The 22,212-nt window shown below is 36.7% G+C and overlaps 1 protein-coding gene across 2 annotated transcripts in view; it reads left to right on the top strand.

The window, feature by feature from the left end:
• PTPN12 (protein tyrosine phosphatase non-receptor type 12) overlaps positions 1-22,212 on the top strand; it is a 105,559-nt gene that overhangs the window by 41,188 nt on the left and 42,159 nt on the right. For both annotated transcript variants that reach the window (XM_023192520.2, XM_023192519.3), the window contains exons 3-7: positions 3,335-3,411; positions 5,532-5,627; positions 7,516-7,554; positions 14,519-14,590; positions 20,506-20,565. In XM_023192520.2, the coding sequence (XP_023048288.2) occupies positions 3,335-3,411; positions 5,532-5,627; positions 7,516-7,554; positions 14,519-14,590; positions 20,506-20,565 (344 nt within the window). The remainder of the gene's footprint in view (positions 1-3,334; positions 3,412-5,531; positions 5,628-7,515; positions 7,555-14,518; positions 14,591-20,505; positions 20,566-22,212) is intronic.

Genomic DNA, 22,212 nt, shown 5'->3' with positions numbered 1-22,212 from the left:
GTCCTAACTATCATTTGGGAGTAACTGTTCTCATTTGGATTTAGGGTCACCTGAAACTTTACTAAGGACCCAGTGGTAAACCAACTATTGTATTCTGACTTTGAGATACTTTGAATAGAGGCTAATATGCCATGTGAATAATGGTAATTAACTGAGACCCCTTATTACTGGCAAACATGGTAAGAGGAAGCTTCCTGTAGTTATTCAGCCATCTTTATCCTAACCACTGAATATTCTATTCTCATTTTTCAGAAGCATAGCTTTTTTTTGTATGTGTATTTCCTATCCCAAATGGCATATAAAAAGGGGGATGGGACATGTAAGGTGGCATGAAATAAATGACAGAGCATTGACAAACTTGTTGTAAACATTCTGTTTCTTAGAATACAGTGAGGAGATGAATAATTGCACCAGAAGCAAGTATATCCTCCTTATATGTCTCTTCTGCAAATTTCTAAAGAATTTTTTTTAAGTAAATTTATCAATTAAATTAGCAGAACTGGGCCTTAGTGCTATGTATAAAATTTGAGCCAGTGAAAAATAAATTAGTGACTATTAGTTGTTCTTTAATACTTTGCTAAGTAGTTTATTCATGTCTGTTAAATTTCAGTGTTTCCTTTTGTATTTTAACTGCCTTTGATATTCATTCATTGATTAGAAGGTATTATAACGTGATAATAATAATGGCATTTTATATGTTATATGTTACAGTCCCTTCTAATCCAGAGACAAAGAATACTAGGCAATTCTACTTCTTTAGGATTTCATAATCTGAAAGCGTCTAACCTCAACTACTTACAAACTATAAAAGGGAAAGGCAGTAACTTTCCCTTTTGGTAACCAAGCAATACCATATTAACCAAGTGACCAAGGTTAACATCACAAGTACTGAAGCATATGTATATCATGTATCCCCTGATGTGTTGTACTGAGAAGGACACAACATCATTCAGTGGTATTACCAAAAATTTATAACTTCATTCCAGTCATTTAAAAAAAAATCAGAGAAACTTTTTTTAGGTTGAAGGAGACTAAGGAGAAGTAAAAATTATTATTATTATTATCTTGAGATGGAGTCACACTCTGTCATCCAGACTGGAGTGCAGTGGCGCGATCTCGGCTTACCACAACCTACCCTTCCTGGGTTCAAGCAATTCTCCCGCCTCAGCCTCCCGAGTAGCTGGGATTACAGGCATGTACCACGATGCCCTGCCAATTTTTTTTTTTTTTTTTGTATTTTTAGTAGAGATGGGGTATCGCCATGTTGGCCAGGCTGGTCTCAAACTCCTGACCTCAGGTGATCTGCCCACCTTGGCTGGGATTACAGTGTGAGCCACTATGCCTGGCCACTAAAAGTTAAATTTAATATGAGATCCTTGAAAGAGAAAAAAGATTTAAAAAACACTGATTTGTATAGTCTTCTTTAATTAATAGTTTTATAACTGTTGATTTTGTGGTATTATGATCATTGTCCTATGGTTATATAATATGTTACTATTAGAGGAAGCTCAGTGAGAGGTATATGGAAATTCTCTGTGCTATTTTTGCAGTTTTTCTATAAGTCTAAAATTAGTTCTAAATAAAAAGTTTTAAACATCAGCACAAACTGGAAAAAACTATTTGCACTTCCTGTGACAGAGGGCTGATTTTTTCTTTTTGCGTAGATTTCATCAAAATCAATGGGACAAAACAGACATGGAAAAATGGGCAAAGGATATAAACAAGCGGTTTATGGAAAAAGAAGTACACATAACCAGTAAATATATTAAAACATAGACAATCCTTTGCATAATTCAAGAAATGGAAATTAAATCAAGATCTTTTTACTTTTTGGTTTGTCAGTGACGAAAAGTTTGGTAATACCCAGTCACCCTTATTAAATAACCCTGTATAAATTGTTGAAGGCAAGTAGCAATTCCTCTGTTAGGAATTTACCCTACAGCAATGCTGGTAACAGCTATATGTACATTAGTGTTCACTGTAGTAATGTTTTTCATAGGAAAAAAAATGGCCCATCAGTAGAGTAGCTAAATAAAGAATGAAGCATTCACAGGATGGAATTCTCTGTTAAGCTAAAAAGAGTGAGATAGGCTAGTGCAAGCTGAGTGCAGTGGCTCACACCTATAATCCAAACACTGGGAGCCTGAAGCAGGAAGATCTCTAGCCCAGCAGTTCTCGGTTCTAATGAGCTATGATCGCACCGCTGTACTTCAGCCTGGGTGACAGAGCGAGACCTTGTCTCTGTGTTTTACCATAATAGTAAAAATTAATAAAGTAAATCTTTTTGTGCTTTGGGAAGAGTTCCAGGATATACTATAAACTGAAAAGTAATGATACAGAACAGCATGTATAGGATGCTTGCATTTGTTTAGTAGTTTTTCAAAGTATATAGCTATATGTGTAATAAGTACACTTGGAAGGGGAAAAAAAACTTTAATATAGTATCTTGATGGGAGAGAGCCCTGGAACTGAAGGGCAGGGGAGGCTTTTCATTTTATACTTTTCTTTAAGGTCTAATTTTTTAAAATTATAAACATATTCCTTAAAAAATAAATCAATAAAAATGTAAAAGAAAAATATACTTCATAAAATTTTTTTGTAAAGTTTTTTTACTCTAAGCTACATTACCTAATAATAACTATTATTAGCCAGAGCAGTGTTGAGCACTTTTTATATATAATCTCAATTCATTAATTTGTTAATAATTTACTTTTTATAGTTTCTTGTGAAATATGAAAGTTAGATTTTTTAATAAGAATTTTAGCATATGGGCTTCTGTATCACTGGTTAGTATTCATCAGCCACCTGGTATGTTTGTTAAAACCTGCAGAGGCTGAAATACCTAGACTCTGCCCTAGTAAATCAGGGATAATGTCCTGGAATTTGCATTTTAAAAGAGTTCCAGAGATGATTCCTATTGCAACTTTAATACACTGCTTTACGTCACTGGTGGTGGTGTTTTTTTTGCTGCTGTTGCTGTTTTGTTTTGTTTTGTTTTAAGACAGAGTCTCGCTCTGTTGCCCAGGCTGGAGTGCAATGGCGCAATCTTGGCTCACTGCAACTTCTACTTCCCGGCCAGGTTCAGGTGATTCTCCTGCCTTAGCCTCCAGAGTAGCTGGGATTACAGGTGCCCGCCAGGTGGTGGTTGTCTGAAAATTTATTTTATTTCCTTTCAGTGTAATGTTAGAAATTACCCTGCTGATACCTAGAGTCCATTTTCATCCGTTGTTTTTTAAAGTAAATGTTCTTAAGCTGTCTATTTAACCTTACTTATGCTTCATTAGAAAATACCTGTATGTCAGCCATACATATTTTATGTATTTTTTTCTTGCAGTTGATCACAGCCGAGTTAAATTGACGTTAAAGACTCCTTCACAAGATTCAGACTATATCAATGCAAATTTTATAAAGGTATGTACTAACTTCAAATGGTGTTTCTCTGCCATATTAATGTCTTTCTACATACTAGTTTTGTAAAACCTTTTTGAATTGCTCGGACGTGATACCAGCAGCAAAAGAAATAAAAATAAAACCACTGCCCTGGCACATCGTTTTTATATGCTTTCCTTCTAGCCTCCTTATTCATATAGATAAATAGTTTGTACTTAGTTTTGTTATAGCAGAGATAACATTTTCTTTTTTATTTCTTCTTTCCCATGGAAGTCTTACCCATTACTAAATTATTTTCTCAGTTATCCCTTTGGGTTTGTGTGCACAAATAAACATGATCATTCCCTGTTGTTGACCCATATAGGTTGTTTCCAGATTTTTAAAATAATAATATTGCAGTAAACATCTTTGTTCTTTTGAATAATTTCCTAGCATAAATTACTAGGGGTGGGATTACTGGATAATACTGATTTAAAATTCTACAACATAGCCTTAAATGTAAAACTTTTGACAGTTGTCACTATTTTGGGTGGCAACCCAAAATCCAAGATTAAATAGTCTCTTTTTTATAACCTTTGTTTGGATACCCTTTGATGAAAAGCAGTCGAATTCGTTTTGAGATGGAGCCTCGCTCTGTCGCCCAGGCTGGAGTGCAGTGGCTCTTTCTCGGCTCACTGCAAGCTCGCCTCCCTGGTTCCCGCCATTCTCCTGCCTCAGCCTCCCAAGTAGCTGGAACTACAGGCGCCCGCCACCACTCCCAGCTAATTTTTTGTATTTTTAGTAGAGATGGGGTTTCACTGTGTTAGCCAGGATGGTCTCGATCTCCTGACCTGTGATCAGCCCACCTCTGCCTGCCAACGTGCTAGGATTACAGGCATAAGCCACCGCATCCAGCATCAAGTTCTTTAGAGTTATCAATAGAGATAGATGCAAACTGCCACTTGATTCAGTTTAAATAAAAGGCTTTTTTTCCATCAGCTAATCTGTGTTTTTGAATCTTTCAAGTGATATGATAATGTAATTTTCAGTTATTTTATATATGGTGTCTATACATATTTTCATGTTTGTGTTGATAAAAATGTTAACTGATAAAAGTTTATGTAAGGCCAGGCACGGTGGCTCACGTCTATAATCCCAGCACTTTGGGAGACTAGGCGGGTGGATCACCTGAGGTCAGGAGCTCGAGACCAGCATGGCCAACATGGGGAAAACCAGTCTCTACTAAAAATGCAAAACTTAGCGGGTCGTGGTAGCACATGCCTGTAATCCTAGTTTCTCAGGAGACTGGGGCAGGAGAATCGCCTGAAGCCGGGAGGTGGATGTTGCAGTGAGCCGAGATCACACCACTACACTCCAGTCTGGGTGACGCAGCGAGACTCTGCCTCAAAAAAAAAAAAAAGTTTATGTGGTAAAATTAATATCTATGTCAATATTCAGCAGTCATGGTTTTAAACAAAAATTTCTTTTTTAAACAAAGTTAAAAACCAAAATTAATACCTGAAATAAAAACTAATAAATTGATAGTTTGCTATTTCAGATGTTGTCAGTGTTCATATTCTTTTATAAGGGTGTTTGTTAAAAGTTATAGTTTTTAATTACACTTAATGACACTGATTCATTGTATGAGTCAGTTATGTGCCAGTTTAGTCAGTGACCCTGTTTGGTATATTCTCATGTTCATTATTAAAAACGTGTATGGTAGATAAACTTCAGAGTTGAATAGATAATGGAAGGTAGCTATGGAAGAAACTAAGAAAGAACTCTTTACTAGTTTTAGTATTGTTTTAGAATCAGAGCATGCTCTGTATTTCTGCCACAGTTAGCTTTGTTAAGTAGGTATCAGGGCTTTTGTTTTTAATGCCTAGATAAGTAATAATTTTTAATTGGCATAAGGCAGTTCTTAAATACCTATTCTGTGCATCATATCCAGTAAACACACAAAAGTAATAGCAGTCATCAAAAGCTTAAGTGGATTGAATATATTTTGCCATGTTTCAGTATACTATGGAAGACACATTATTTAGAAATGGTTTGAGTTAAAACAACAGTATTACTAATACAATTTGAAACCTTTTATTTTGGATAATGAAATATTTTTGGTAATCAAAATAAATGTGAAATTTGCTTTTAACCATTTTTAGGGCGTCTATGGGCCAAAAGCATATGTAGCAACTCAAGGACCTTTAGCAAATACAGTAATAGATTTTTGGAGGATGATATGGGAATATAATGTTGTGGTAAGTAATTTACTTTTCACAATAAATTTTGAGAAATTCATATGTAATGATATAGGATGCTTTGCTGAATAAGGAATGAGGGGATTTTTTAAAAATCCATAATTATATTTACTTATTGCTGATGTTTACTAAAAAGATGGGTACATTTTTAGGATGTCTTATTAAATTTTTACAAACTAGGCTAAATATTTTAAGAAGAAGGTGTGATAACAATTTAAATTTTGTCCTAAGTAAGTAATGATACAACTATCAAACAACTTATAAAAATCAGAAAAGGATTAGTGCTCTAATAGGTCAGTAAAATAATTGATAGTACAGTTATACTCATTTAAGTCCCTCTTCTCAGAAAATATATATAAACACATAACTATAAATAAACTATAAATATACACTGTAAGAGAATTTCATCTGCCCCTGGAGTTCATTCATTGCCCTCTTATTCTTTTGGATGAAGGGAAATAATGTGTCCTTAGATTTGGAAGCAGAGAAATTAGTTAGAATACTGCAAAGAGCTACCCTATACTGCTCTGTAATACTCTTGAAACCTAACCATGTGCACTGATACTTTTCTTTGTGTGGATGTGGAAAATCAGTAATGTGGAACTTTCATTTTTGTCTTATGGCTTTTTAATGGAATTGTAGTGAGTCTAAAGCATTGACATCCTGTGGTCTTTGAAAGATTAATAAAAGGGGGGCACTTTTCCAGTTATTTGTATTTGCTGTACTTCACTTTAAAAACTAGATGTGCTTGGGGATTGACTGAGAAAGATCATGAAGAAACGTTCTGGATGATGGAAACATCCTGTGTCTTGATAAGATTTGTGTTGCACAGATGAGTGCATTTGTCCATACTTGGAGAACGTTCACTTTAGGATTTGTGCATCTCATTATATGTAAAATTTACCTCAAGGGAAAAATACTGGAAACAATATAAAAATTATATTCTAGATTGGCCGGGTGCTGTGGCTCATGCCTGTAATCCCAGCACTTTGGGAGGTCGAGGCGGGCGGATCATGAGGTGGAGATCGAGACCATCCTGGCTAACACAGTGAAACCCTGTCTCTACTAAAAATACAAAAAATTAGCTAGGTGTGGTGGCGGGCACCTGTAGTCCCAGCTACTCAGGAGGCTAAGGCAGGAGAATGGCGTGAACCCGGGAGGCGGAGCTTGCAGCGAGCTGACATCGCGCCACTGCACTCCAGCCTGGGTGACAGAGCGAGACCCTGTCTCAAAAAAAAAAAAAAATTATTGTGTTCTAGATAATAATATGCATGGTGAAGTATTTTTGGGGAAAGTATACTGATGTTCAAAACTTTGAAATGCATTTTTAAAACGATGGATTGATAGAGGGATAGTTATGTGATGAAACATGGTGAGATGTTAATGATAGAATATAGATGATGGCTATACAATGTTTACTGTAAAATTCTCTCAGCTATGCTGTGTGTTTGAAAGTTTACATTATAAAATGGGGAAAAACAGGTGTGATCACCTTTTAAAATTGTGTTAAATGCATTCAATATTTAAATAATTATAAATGTATTTTTAATTAATAGTGCTATTTATAATTAGGTAAATATCCTAAAAGTGGTATTTTAATATAATTTCAGAAGTCACAAAGTAAATCTGTAAGATTCACATAATTTAATTCAAACCAAAAAAATCATGTTAACTGGAACCAATTTAATTTGTTGCTATATAGTTAGCCTTTGTTTGGAAAGTCTAATTTTGATAATTTCTTTAACTTACACGTTTAATATTGAAACTACTTTTTTAGGCAAGCCAATTATACTTCTCAGGGTGCAAAATTCTTGAAATCTGTATTTTATTAAAAAGTAAAATTGTGTTTGATACATTCTTTATCTCACTCCCCACCATCACTTTTTAGATCATTGTAATGGCCTGCCGAGAATTTGAGATGGGAAGGGTATGTACAATCTATTCCTCTTATTATTTCATTTTTGGGGATAAATATTCTTGTTCTTTTATTATTATAGTCTGAACATAAGCAGTTAATGTAAATACTTCTTTTATATTGGGGTTCTGCTGTTGCTTTTTTTCATACAAGGGACAAAATAATCTCTCAAGCATATTGTTTTCTTTTATATTTTGTAAGTATATTTTATCACACACAGGCATACCTCAAAGATATTATAGGTTCAGTTCCAGACCACCACAATAAAGCAATTCAGACAAATTTTTTGTTTTTTTAGTACATATAAAAGTTACATTTATACTGTATTATAGTCTGTTAAATGTTCAGTAGCGTTATACCTGTAAAACACTTCATGCCTTAATTTTTTTTTTTCTAGACAGAGTCTTGCTCTGTGTTCAGTAGCATTATACCTGTAAAACACTTCATGCCTTAATTTTTTTTTTTTTTCTAGGCAGAGTCTTGCTCTGTTGCCCAGGCTGGAGTGCAGTGGTACGATCTTGGCTCACTGCAACCTCTGTCTCCCCGGTTCAAGTGATTCTCCTGCCTCAGCCTCCTGAGTAGCTGGGATTTTAGGCCTGTCCCACCACACCTGGCTAATTTTTGTAGTTTTAGTAGAGACGGGATTTCACCACATTGGCCAGGCCGGTCTCGAATTCCTAACCTCAGATGTTCTGCCGACCTCGGCCTCCCAAAGTGCTAGGATTACAGGTGTGAGCCACCGCGCCCGGCCTTCCATGCCTTAATTTAAAAATAATTTATTGCTAAAAAACATTAATGATCATCTGAGCCTTCAGCTAGTTGTAATCTTTATGCTGGTCAAGGGTTTTGTTGACGTCGATGACCGCTAACTCATCAAGGTGGCGTTTGCTGAAGGTTGGGGTAGCTGTGGCAATTTTTGGTAAAAGACAGGACCAGGAATGGTAGTTCACATTTGTAATCCCAGCACTTTGAGAGGCGGAGGTAGGAGGATCACTTGAGCCCAGAAGGTTGAGGCTGCAGTGAGCTATGATTATGCCACTGTACTCCAGCCTGGGCAGAGGGAGTCTCCACCTCTAAATACGTAAAATAAGAAAGCAGTGAAGTTTGCCACATTGATTGTCTCTTCCTTTCATGAAAGAATACTCTGTGGCGTGTCCTGCTGATTGATACCAACAGCAATTGCTGTTCTACCCACAGTGGAACTACTTTGAAAATTGGAGTCAGTCCTTTCAACCCCTTCCATGCTTTATCAACTAAGTTGATGTAATGTCCTAAATCCTTTGTTGTAATTTAAACAGTGTTCACAGCATCTTCACCAAAAGTATATTCCATCTCAAGAAAGTAGATTCCATCTCAAGAAACCACTTTCTTTTCTCATCCATAAGAGGCAACTCCTCATCCATTCCAGGTTTTATCATGAGATTGTGGCAATTCAGTTCCATCTTTAGGCTCCACTTCTAATTCTCTTGTTGTTTCCACCACATTTGCAGTTGCTTCCTCTACTGAAGTCTTGAACCCCTCAAAGTTATCATGAGGGTTGGAATTAACTTTTTCCAAACTCATGTTAATGTTGATATTTCGACCTCCCACGAATCATTAATGTAATTAATAGCATCTAGAATGCTGAATCCTTTCCAGAAGTTTTCAGTTCACTTTCCCTAGACCCATCAGAGTAATCATTATTTATGGCAGCTTTAGCTTTACAAAATATGTTTCTTAAATAATAAGACTTGAAACTCGAAATTACTCCTTGATCCATGGGCTCTAGAGTGGATGTTGTGTTAGCAGGCATGAAAACGTATTAATCTCCTTGTACATGTCCATCAGAGCTTTTGGGTGACCAGGTGCATTGTAAACAGAAATATTTTGAAAGGAATTTTTTTTTTTTCCAACCAGTAGTCCCCAGTAATGAGCTTAAAATATTCCTCAAGCCATGCAATAGGGATGGGCTGGGGGTGGGGTTGAAAAAACAAAAACAGATGTGCTGACATCCAGGCCTTATTCCATTTATAGAGCACAGACAGAGTACATTTAGCATGATTTTTAGAGCCCTTAGGATTTTCAGAATGGTAAATGAGCATTGGCTTCAACTTAATGTCAGTCACCAGCTGCATTAACCCCTAACAAGAGAGTCAGCCTGGTTTTTTTTGCCTAGCTTTGAAGCTAGGCATTGACTTATTTTCTCTAGCTCTGAAAGTCCTAGATGGCATCTTCTTCCAGTATAAGGCTGTTTCATCCATACTGAAAATATGTCATTTAGTATAGCTTGTTTCATCAGTGCTCTTAGCTCAGATCCTTGGGTAACTTGCTGCAGCTTCTACATCAGAATTTGGTGCTCCATCTTGCACTTTTATGTTATGGGGACAGCTTCTTTCCTTAAACTTCATGAACCAGCCTTTGCTAGCTTCTAACTTTCCTTCTGCAGCTTTCTCACGCCTTATAGAAATGAAGGAAGTTAGCTCCTTGCTCTGGATTAGGCTTTGGCTTGTAGAAATGTTGTAGCTAGTTTGATCTTTTAGACCACTAAAACTTTCTCCATGTAAGCAATAAGGCTGTTTGACCTATTTAATTGTTTGTGTGTTTCCTGGAGTAGTTCTTTTAATGTCCTTCAAGAGCTTTTCCTTTGCATTCTAAACTTGGCTGTTTAGTACAAGAGGCCTACCTTTCTGCCTATCTCAGTGTTCAACATGCCTTCTTCACTAAGCTTAATCATTTTTAGCTTTTTTATTTAAAGTGAAAAGTATGTGACCCTTTTCACTTGAACACTTTGAGGCCATTGTAGGGTTATTAGTTAGTCTAATTTCAATACTGTGTCTTAGGAAATGGGAAAGCCCAAGGAGAGGAAGAGAGAGGGTACAAAAGCTTGTCAATGGAACAGTGAGAACGCTCACAACATCTGTTGATGAAGTTTGCCATTTTATATGGGAGCAGTTTGTAGCACCCAAAAACAGAGTAGTAACTTCAGACATCACTGATAAGATTACAATAACAGATATCATCATAATGAAAAAGTTTTGAATACTGCAAGAGTTTCCAAAATGTGACGGACCTGAAGTGAGCATATGTTATCGACAAAATGATGCCAATATACTTGCTTGGTGCAGGGTTGCCACAAAACTTCAATTTGTAAAATATGCAGGATCTGAGAAACACAGGAAAATGAGGTATTCCTGTACTTAACAATAATTAATTCTGTATTGTTACTTAATAATCTTCAAATATTCAGTGGTGTTGTAGGTAGAATACCATCTGTGGACTGAAATAGAGAGGTATTTTTAAATAGGAATAAAATTGAACAAGTGAAAATACATTTTTAAAAATCCGGTTATTAATATATGGTTTGAATTTTTGTTCATTTGTTTGTTTGTTTTGAGATGGTGAGACAGAGTCCTGCTCTGTCAGTGAGGCTGGAGTGCAGTGGCACAATCTCGGCTCACTGCAACCTCCATCTCCCGGGTTCAGGCGGTTTTCCTGCGTCAGCCTCTTGAGTAGCTGGGACTACAGGCACCTACCACCGAGGCTCAGCTCATGTTTGTATTTTTAGTAGAGGTGGGATTTCACTGTGTTGGCCAGGCTGGTCTCAAACTCCTGACCTCAGGTGATCTGACTGCCTCTTCTCGCAAAGTGCTGGGATTACAAGCATGTAATCCCGTGTAATCCACCGCACCAGGCCTGAATATTTTGATGAGTCTGTTAATACCACAGTATGTTTTGTTTGTTTCCTATCTTCAAAGCTGAGAGAAGATAATTTCTTACCCTGATTTTCTAACATTGGTATTTTTATGCTATGTTGAAGTAAAATTTATTTCAAAACTGTTCTGGTGTCCTACAGCATCATATTCTGTCCTCACTGTAGGAAGTAATGACAGAGTTACAGATAATTTGTATTTAAATAAAACTTATAAAGTGTGGTCTTCTATAAATATGACATACAAATCAAACTTACAAATTACATAGTGATTTTATTCAAAGTTTTTTTATACTAATGTAATTAATATGGTTAAAATTATCTTTAATTTGTAAATATGTTAATTTTTTCCAGTAAGTAATATATTGCAAAAGATACATCTTTCAGTTATGTTGCATAAACAGTAGGGAAACCTTAATTTATTCCATTACTCCCAGCTGTTTCCTTTGTCAGTATTAAGTAATGTTGGACAGAAAGTGAATAAAATGAGAAAATATAAACACTGAGAAATTATTAAGTAATCAAGTTATCTAAGTGTTGTCAATATGTACGTTAATATTATTAATTATCTTAGAGAATTTAAATGTCACTCTCCTAATGTTTTAAGTTGCTGATAAGGTTTAGGTTGTATTTCTCTTTTCATTATATTAGTAAGTTCATAGTATATATCAAATTATTGATGAAAAATCAAGTAGGCCGGGCGCGGTGGCTCACGCCTATAATCCCAGCACTTTGGGAGGCCAAGGTGGGCGGATCACGAGGTCAGGAGATCGAGACCATGGTGAAACCCCGTCTCTACTAAAAACACAAAAAATTAACCGGGGCGGTGGCAGGCGCCTGTAGTCCCAGCTACTTGGGAGGCTGAGGCAGGAGAATGGTGTGAACCCAGGAGGCGGAGCTTGCAGTGAGCCGAGATTGTGCCACTGCACTCCAGCCTGGGTGACAGAGTAAGACTCAGTCTCATTAAAAAAAAAAAAAAAATCAAGTAGTATTGAGTACAAATTTTTTGAAGCTGAGGTTTTTGTGATTCACTGTGTCTTGTTAGTAATAGATTATGAGTGAGTTAGGACCTATGAAATTATTTGATAACCTTGACTTTGATCTTGACTTTGAATGTGACTTGGTAGAAAAAGCATAGATAAAAAAATCAGACAAACCTACGTTTTACAAACATTTTGACCATAGTGCAGTACAGTTCACTCTGAGCTTCAGTTTCCTCACGTTTGAAAGGAAATAATACCCACCTTGCAGTGTTAGAGATTATGTATATGTGATATTTAACACATAGTTTTTGATATCATTATTAGTTTTATACCAGGAATATAAGTAACAATATAATCTTACTACTGCTCATCTGAATGAGGGGCGTTGTTAGTCACACCACTTTCTATTCTTACCTAAATTAATCTCTTACAACTTGTTTTCGATCTGTTTCAAGGAATTAAAGTTTTGTCAGGTAAAAGATGAAAAAGAATTTTTTAAACTCTCAGAAAGAATTTAAGGTCCAAGTGTAGTGGCTCACGCCTGTAATCCTAGCTACTTGGGAGGCTAGGGTGGGAAAATTGCTTGAGTCCAGGAGTTTGAGACCAGCTTCGACAACATGGCAAGACCCCATCTCTCTCTTTTTTTTTTAATCTTTTGTGTGTGTGTGTGTGTGTGTGTGTGTGTGTGTGTGTGTGTGTGTGTGGTGAGAGACAGTCTTGCTCTGTCACCCAGGCTTGAGTGGAGTGGCGTGATCTCAGCTCTTTGCAACCTCCCTCTCCCAGGTTCAAACGATTCTCATGTTTCAGCCTCCTGAGTAGCTGGGATTAAAGGCATGTGCCACCATACCTGGCTAATTTTTTTATATTTTTGAGTAGAGACAAGGTTTTGCCATGTTGGCCAGTCTGGTCTTGAACTCCTTGCCTTAAGTGATCCATCCACGTTGGCCTCCCAAAGTGCTGGGATTATAGGCATAAGCCACTGCGCATGGCCTCCATCTATTAAAAAAAAAAAAAAAATAGCTGGGTGTGGTACCACACGCCTGTGGTCCCAGCTTCTCAGGAGGCTGAGGTGGGAAGATCACTTGAGCCCAGAAGGTAGAGGCTGCAGTGAGCCATGATTGTGCCCCTGCACACTCCAGCCTGGTTGACAAAGCAAGACCCTATCTAAAAAAAAGAATTTAATTTTATCATTTTTCTGTAAATGTCTCTTGGAAAATGAGATTTGGAAGTTACCTGTGTTTTTAAGCCTCTGAAATATTAGCTAACCCAACATACCAGACAGTTCTACTTTGTTTCCCTGTGAGCATTACTGTCAACTTATAGTTCATTCAGCTTATAGGTAATAGCTCCATTTGCTATATTTGAAACTGTGAGGATTTAATTAGGAATTCATTAACCAATGCTTTTCCCACTGCTGAAAAGGTTTATTTAAGCTAAATGGTCACTTGGAGACTTGGATTTTATTGGGCCTTGATACAAAATGCATCATTTCTTAACATCTGAATCATTCTATCTTCCATAAAGTTAGGCTTTTCATTCACTTACCTGATTTTCTGAAATGATGAGGTGTTTGATATTAGAAAGTGATGAAAATTTAGTATTCTTTTTCTATACCTGTTTAAAATAGGAAGGTAAGAGGAGAAATTATTTGACTACACTTTCTGTAATCTCAAATAAAATTGGATAGTTAAAATAATACATCATGTTTGTGTAGGGGTTTTACCATCTATGGTACATTTGAAATATACTCTTATTTAACAAACATGCAACAAGTCTGTAAGATAAGGATTATTATTCCTGTTTTTACAGATAAACTGAAGGTCAATAAAGAAGTAGAATTAGTACTTGCAAAATTCTTCTGATTCCAAGTAGAATACTCTTCATCACATATTTTACATTTAATGAGAATTCAGCCAGATATTTATAGAGATTGTCATGTTCCAAGCAATAAAACTTGCTTAGCAACCTTTATACCAAATGGACCTCCTCGTACCAGACACTTTTTTAAAATTACTTTTTCTTACCTAGAGGAGGATCTTTGGTTTACTCTGTAGAGCTGGCAGATAGCAATGAATAGTTATGCGCTTAAGTCAGTAAGGTTCTTATGACTATTCTTGGAGAAGACACAGTAGCCTATTTTTAAAAACAGTTGGGTAAGTCTAAGCTCTCTCAACTCCATGCCTACTAATGTGAGTTTTTCTGTTTTGGGGAAGTAGAAGTAAGCAGAACCCCAGGACACAAAATATTTATAACAGTTTAAGAAAAACTTATATGAATTACTTACTAATTTTTTTTTGGATGACAGAAAAAATGTGAGCGCTATTGGCCTTTGTATGGAGAAGACCCCATAACATTTGCACCATTTAAAATCTCTTGTGTAAGTATCCATTTTTATAAACACTTTTTTTCAGAAAATTGGCATGCTAAACTGATGACTAATTAAATTATAATATGGTATGAACCCAGGTTTATAGACGCCAAGGACTCACAAACCTATGCTTACATTTTAAAAAATTATTTGTTTATATACTGCTTTTAAATTTGGAAGCTTTTGGGATGACTTTTCATAAATGTTTATTTTCTTTGTATCTTACTGTATTAATTTTGTGTTAACATTTGTATATCAATTGATAGTAAGTGTTTACATGTAAATGAAGTAACTGTACTTTTAGTATTTGGAAATAGTGTATTCATTTCAAATTGATTAAATTGGAAAGACTTGATAACTGGAGTATAGTGTATCATATTTACCCTTCATATCTAATTGTGGTCTCAAAAATTGTTATAATTATGTATAAAGATAAGTTTAAGAACTACCATACTGAAAGTAAAGATTGGTCCTTTCTGGCAGATTATTTGGTATGAAACTTAAAATGTTTTCTTAATATGTAATGACCTCTGGAAGTGAATTAAATTCAAGCTCAAAAGCTAACACAGCAAAAATCTGAGAAAATGAATCAAAAAACAAAAACATTGAAGGAAATAAGAAGAGTAGGAAAAAGAAAGGCATGGACAGAAAGAAGGAAAATGTAAGTGAATTTTAAAATAGAAGCAATAGTTTTCTTTAGGTGCCATAAAAAGACTGTAATTCAACATAACATAAAAATTAATTAATTTAGGCCAGGCACGCTGGCTTATGCTTGTAATCCTACCGCTTTGAGAGGCCAAGGCGAGTGGATCACTTGAGGTCAGGAGTTCGAGACCAGCCTGGCAAACATGGCAAAACCCCTTTTCTACTAAAAATACAAACATTAGCTAGGCGTGGTGACGGGTGCCTGTAATCCCAGCTACTCAGGAGGCTGAGGCATGAGAGTTGCTTGAATCTGGGAGACGGAGGTTGCAGTGAGCTGAAATTGCACCACTGTTCTCCAGTCTGGGCGATAAGAATGAAACTCCATCTCAAAAAAAATAATAATAATAATTAATGAATTTGCCTATATCAGGGTTCTCCAGAGCTTCAGAACCAATAGAATAAGAGGGTGTGTGTGTGCATCTGTGTGCATGTGGATACATTTAAGGAGATTTATTATGAGGAATTGCCTCAGGCAGTTATGGAGGCTGGCAGGTCCAAGATCTGCAGGGTAGACTGGAGATCCTGGAGAGCCAGTGCTGCAGTTTCAGTCTGAATGCTAATAAGCTGGAGACCCAGGAGAGCTGATGTTCAGTTTTAGTTTGAAAAGTCTGTTGTAGAATCAGGATGAGCCAATGTTGCAGATGAAGGCAGCCTGCTGGAGAATTCTGTCTTGCTTCATGAAGCTGGTCCTTTTGTTGTATTCAGGCCTTCAACAGATTGGATGAGGCCCACAAACATTATGGAGGACAGTTTGCTTTACTCAAAGACTACCAATTTAAATGTTAATCTCCTCCAAAAACAGTCTCACAGAAATAACTAGAATAATGTTTGACCAAATATTCTGGGCACACTATGGCCCCGCCAAGTTGACAGATAAAATTAAGTATCACATTCCCTATTCAGAGTTTCTTGTTTTTGACTTTGTTTTCCATGATTAAATGAAATATGATTTCTGTGGTTTTACTTGTCATTGCTGAGTTCAAGAACTCCATAATTTTATGACTTAGTTATACTTATGACTGAATTCCTCTCATACATACCCAGAGTTTAGTGCTTTCTAGGTTGACATAAAAACGGACAGGACCGAATCTGTATTATGCTGTCTACTTTATAAATCAATGTTGTTTTTATAATAACTATAACTCACCATTGAACTTTTTAGATGTAATAGTCAATATTCTTAAGGTGCTGATCAGAATTAACTATTTGTGGGGTAAGTGTAAAAATTTTAGGCCAGGTGCAGTGGCTCACACCTGTCATCCCAGCACTTTGGGAGGCTAAGGTGGGAAGGATTGCTTGAGCCCAGGAGTTTGAGACAAGCCTGGGCAAAATAGTGAGACATTATTAACATTTTTAAAAATGTTAAAAATCCCACTGCATTTCATTTTATTAGGCTTGAATAATACCAAATACACACCATGCTGTCTACTTCAGTGAGGAAACACCAATACTCCTTGACCAATCCAGAAATAAATCTGAAATATTAGATTCCTCAACAGCATAGAAACCTAGTTCTGTGTAGTGTGGTTGTTTTGGACATTTGTAAATTTATTTTTAAAGTTTTATTTATTTGTATATGTCTTTTTGAGGCAGGATTTTGCCCTGTCACCCAGGTTGGAGTGCAGTGGTCTGATCATGGCCCACTGCAGCCTCCATCCCCCGGGCTCAAGTGATTCTCTCACCTCAGCTTTCTGAGTAGCCAGGGCTGCTGGCATGGGCCACTACTAATTTTTGTCTTTTTGTAGAGACGGGATCTCCCTGTGTTGCCCAGACTGGTCTTGAACTCCTGAGCTCAAGCAGTTTGCCCACCTTGGCCTCCCAAAGTACTAGGACTACAGGCCACCACACCTGGCCAAACATTTGTAAATTTAGATGTAATAAGATAACTATAATGAATATTGCAATTCAAGAGAAAATACAGTGCTTAACATTCAACAATAAACCAGCTTGAAATTTTTGAATATTTGGGAGTCAGGAATAGTAAACAATTTACAATAATGGATATGGGGAAGAATGCAATAGTTTTATAATGTAGAAAATGAATTGGTTCTTGGGGGATGGTTTTCCAATTAAACTAAAATATATATCTCTATAAACAGTTCTCAAAGAAAAAAAACACGGGAAAAGATTTATTAAAAAGAAAAAAGTAGATAACTTGAAAAGTCTCTAGATAAGTGATTTGGTTTGATTTTATTAGTAATGACTGGTTTAATTTGTCAGCATCAGGATTGATCCATGCTGAAGAAACATTTTCTTTGATGATTTAAAAGTGGAAGGTTATTTGTTTGTCTCATAATTGATTCAGACAACTCAGGATTTGTTATCATTGACTTAACTGCAAACAAAAATCAAATTTATAAATAGCATGTTGGTAAAAATATTCGTAGTAAGTCATTTGACTACTTGGCAGTCAGAGTTTGAGACTGAGAAATGACAGTCTTTTCTGGAGCTCTCTCGATGTGGGATGAGGACAAGGGTAAAGTGGTGGTGAAAGGGTGAAGACTGGTTAGCAGGAGCTCAATCATATGTTGCCACCACATGTAACCACTTAGACTGGATGTCAGCACACTACCCATGGCTCAGATCTAGCCCACTGCCTGTTTTGTAAATAAAGTTTTGTTACAACACATCTATGCCCATTAATTTATGAATTTTCTATCACAATAGCAAACTTGTGTAGACAAAGACTTTATGGCCCAAAAAGCCAAAAATATTTACTATCTGGTCCTTTACAGAAATATTGAAAAAGTTCAAATATTATTTGAAAAGTTCAAAGTAAGTTACTATGATTTTAAAAATTAAAACAGGTATAGTAGTATTATTTTTATTAATAAAACAACATACACCATTGTTCTTCATAATCCTTGTTCTAAACTATTTGTGGTTTTAACCAATAAGGCAAAAAGAATAATTTGCTTAGTGATAGACTGATGTAGATTAATACTTTGACTAAATCACAGCGAGAGACCTTTTAAAGTGGTTATGTTATCATCAACCACAATAATAATAATAATAATAATTTGGGGTGTTCTTCCCTTTTCTTTCTTCAGTTGCTATCCAGTTAATTGAAATTTGAATGTTAGGGAAAATCATGCGTTTTGGAAAGTAAACTGGTTGAAGATGGGATATGGTGGTTGGTACTGAGGAATGACATTCTATTTATATTTACATGATTCTGGGGGTGGTTACTACTTTGCAGATACTTTATTGGGTGACAGATGCTTAAGTAATTCATTTAGACACTTTAGGTATAAGTAAAACTTACAAAAGCAAATTGATGTTTTTTTCTTTACTGTCTATACAAGTTTTTTTAATGAACTTTTTTTTTTTTCGAGTTTCTTAGTGTAGTAAGTAACATGATTCCCAAATTCACTTTTCTTACATACTGTTTGGGTCTATCTGTTAAGAGACTATCTAATAGGAGACTTCGTTTTAAGGCTTTTTTGTTTGTTTGTTTGTTTGTTTTAGTGTTTTCATTTTTTGTTTTGAGACAGGGTCTCACTGTGTCACCCAGACTGGAGTGCAGCAACGTGATTGCAGCTCACTGTAGCCTTGGCCTCACTGCTGGGCTTGGTGATCCACCCACCTCAGCCTCCCAGGTGGCTGAGATCACAGGCCTATGCCTCAATGCCCAGCTAGTTTTTGTATTTTTTTTGTGGAGACAGGATTTTACCATGTTGTTCAGGCTGGTCTTGAACCCCTAGGCTAAAGCGATCCACCCACCTCAGCCTCCTAAACTACTGGTATTACAGTGTGAACTGCTGCCTAACTTTTTCAAGACTATTTTTTTTAGAGCAGTTTTAGGTTCACAGCAAAATTGAGAGGAAGGTACAGAGATTTCTTTTTTTTTTTTTTTTTTTTGAGACTGAGTCTTGCTCTGTCACCGGGGCTGGAGTGCAGTGGCCAGATCTTGGCTCACTGCAAGCTCTGCCTCCCGGGTTCATGCCATTCTCCTGCCTCAGCCTCCTGAGTAGCTGGGACTACAGGCGCCCACCACCTCACCCAGCTAGTTTTTTGTATTTTTTTTTAGTAGAGACGGGGTTTCGCCGGGTTAGCCAGGATGGTCTCGATCTGCTGACCTCGTGATCCGCCTGTCTCGGCCTCCCAAAGTGCTGGGATTACAGGCTTGAGCCACCGCACCCGGCCGAGATTTCTTATATACACCCTGTCCGCACACATGTAGCCCTCTTATTATCAACATTCCCTTCCAGAGCGATCTCTTTGTTACAATTCACAAACCTACACTGACAAGTCATTATCACTAAGAGTTCACAGTTTACATTAGGGTTCATTCTTGGTGTTACACATTCTGTGGGTTTGAAGAAATACATGGTGACGTGTTTCCACCACTGTCGTATCTTACAGAATAGTGTCATTACTCTAAACGTCCTGTGCTCCACCTATTCATTCATTCCTCTCACTCCCTTCCCAACCCTAGGTAATCATTATTTGTACTGTCTCCATAGTTTTACCTTTTCAAGAAGTCATATAGTTTGTTTTTGTTTGTTTGTTTGTTTTGAGACGGAGTCTCGCTCTGTCGCCCAGGCTGGAGTGCAGTGGCACTGTCTCAGCTCACTGTAACCTCTGCCTCCTGGGTTCAAGCAATTCTCTTGTCCCAACCTCCTGAGTAGCTGGGATTACAGGTGCATGCCACCACACACAGCTAAGTTTTGTATTTTCGTAGAGATAGGGTTTTACCATGTTGGCCAGGTTGATCTCAAACTCCTGACCTCAAGTGATCCCCCTGCCTCGGCCTCTCAAAATGCTGGAATTATAGGTAGGCATGAGCCACCGCGCCTGGCCCAGAAGTCATATAGTTTGAATCATACAGTATGTAGCCTTTTCAGATTGGCTTATTTCACTTAGTAATGTGCATTTAGGGTTCGTCCATGTCTTTTCATGGCTTACTAGCTTTTTTTTTCCTTTTGCCATTATTTTTAATTGACACATAGTATCTATACTTATTAATGGGGTACATGTGATTTTGGTACATGTATGTATAATTTAAAATGTGGAGTGAGCAAATCGGGATAATTAGCATGTTTATCACTTCAGACATTTACAAATTGATGACTTTTAGAGTTTTTAATTATCAAGTACATCTGGAATTTTAAAGGTTAATTTTATATTGTGGACTTTGACAGAAGTATTTTATTTGTTTTGATGTGTCTTTTTGTTTTAACGTTTTCACTGACTTACAAATGTTTCTCTTTATTTAGGAGGATGAACAAGCGAGAACAGACTACTTTATTAGGACACTCTTACTTGAATTTCAAAATGTAGGTATTTACCATTTATAGACTGTCTCTAAGAATAGTTTTCAGGCCAGGTACAGTGACTCATGCCTGTAATCCCAACACTTTGGGAGGCTGAAGTGGGAGGGTGACTTGAGTCTAGGGGTTCAAGACTAGCCTGGACAACATAGTGAGATCTTGTCTCTACAAAAAGAAAAAAGTCAGCCGGGCATGGTGGCATGTGCCCGTAGTCCCACTCACTCAGAAGGCTGAGCCCAGGAGGTTGAGGCTGCAGTGAGCCATGATTGTGTCACTGCACTCCAGCCTGGGCAACAGAGCAAGACTCTCAAAAATGGTTTTGAGAATAGAGAATAGTTTTCAAAGAGAAGATACAGAGAGGGAGGGGAGCATGGGCTGAAAAGCCACCTATTGGGTAGTATACCCACTCCCTGGGTAATAGGATCATTTGTATTCCAGACCTCAGTGTCATACAATATACCCATGTAACCTACACATGTACCCCTTTATCCAAAATAAAAGTTGAGGCCAGGTGTGGTGGCTCACGTGTGTAATCCCCAACACTTTGGGGCCCTGAGGCAGGTAGATCGCTTGAGGCCAGGAGTTCAAGACCAGCCTGGCCAACACGGTGAAGCCCCATCTCTACTAAAAAATACTAAAATTAGCTGGGCATGGTGGTGCACACCTATAATCCCAGTTACTCGGGAGGCAGGGGCACGAGAATTACTTGAGCCTGGGAGACAGAGGTTGTCATCAGCCGAGATGGCGCCACTGCACTCCAGCCTGGGCAACAGAGCAGGACTCTGTCTCAAAAAAATAAAATAAATTAAAAAAAATAAAATAAATAAGATTTTCTTAAAAATAGAAAATATAATACTTACTACCACCTAAATGTTTTATTTGGTAAAATGAGATTGCTAGAAAATTATTTTGCTTTATATCTGCAAAATATAAATAATATATATAATATATATTATTATTTTGCTTTATATCTGCTTTATAGTTTTTTTATAAGTAAAAAAAGTATCAGCAATTTTTATTTTTAAAGCGTGTGAAGCTAATTTTTATGTCTTTGCAAACTAATCAACTTTTAGCTACTAAAAAAAGCAAGCTATGTAAATAGTATACTATGTTATTTAACATAGTTAATGAAATTTGCTAATTTTTTAGTTTTGAAGATGAAAATGATAGTGTAATATTTAGTATCTTGACATTTATGCTTATCACATTACATAATAAAGTAATCTTAATTGCAACTCACCCTAAATTTATTAAATTTGGAATAGTTATGCCTTCTTTGCTTTGCTGCAAATATTTTTCCTCTATTTCAGTAAGCAGATTATTGCATTGTTTATATAATTATTACCCTGTTTTAGTAGTTTACAATTTGTTAAAGAAACGTCACTATCAAAGCTAAGTCTTCATTGAGTTATATATTGTTTTTAGTTGAGGCCCCCCACAGCGCCCCGACTTTTTTTTTTTTGGCAACAGGGTCTCACTATATATTGCCCAGGCTGTACTCAAACTCCTGAGCTCACGCAGTTTTCCCATCTCCGCCTTCCTAGTATCTGAGACTACAGGCATGAGACACCAAACCCAGCTAAATTTTTTATAGTTTATAGAGATGGAGTCTTGCCATGTTGCTCAGGCTGCTGTCAAATTCCTGGCCTCAAG

This window comes from Piliocolobus tephrosceles, chromosome 8, assembly GCF_002776525.5.
Source record: "Piliocolobus tephrosceles isolate RC106 chromosome 8, ASM277652v3, whole genome shotgun sequence".
Classification (NCBI taxonomy): domain Eukaryota; kingdom Metazoa; phylum Chordata; class Mammalia; order Primates; family Cercopithecidae; genus Piliocolobus; species Piliocolobus tephrosceles.
The sequence above is the reverse complement of the archived record's forward strand: the minus strand, read 5'-3'. Positions and strand labels throughout refer to the sequence as shown.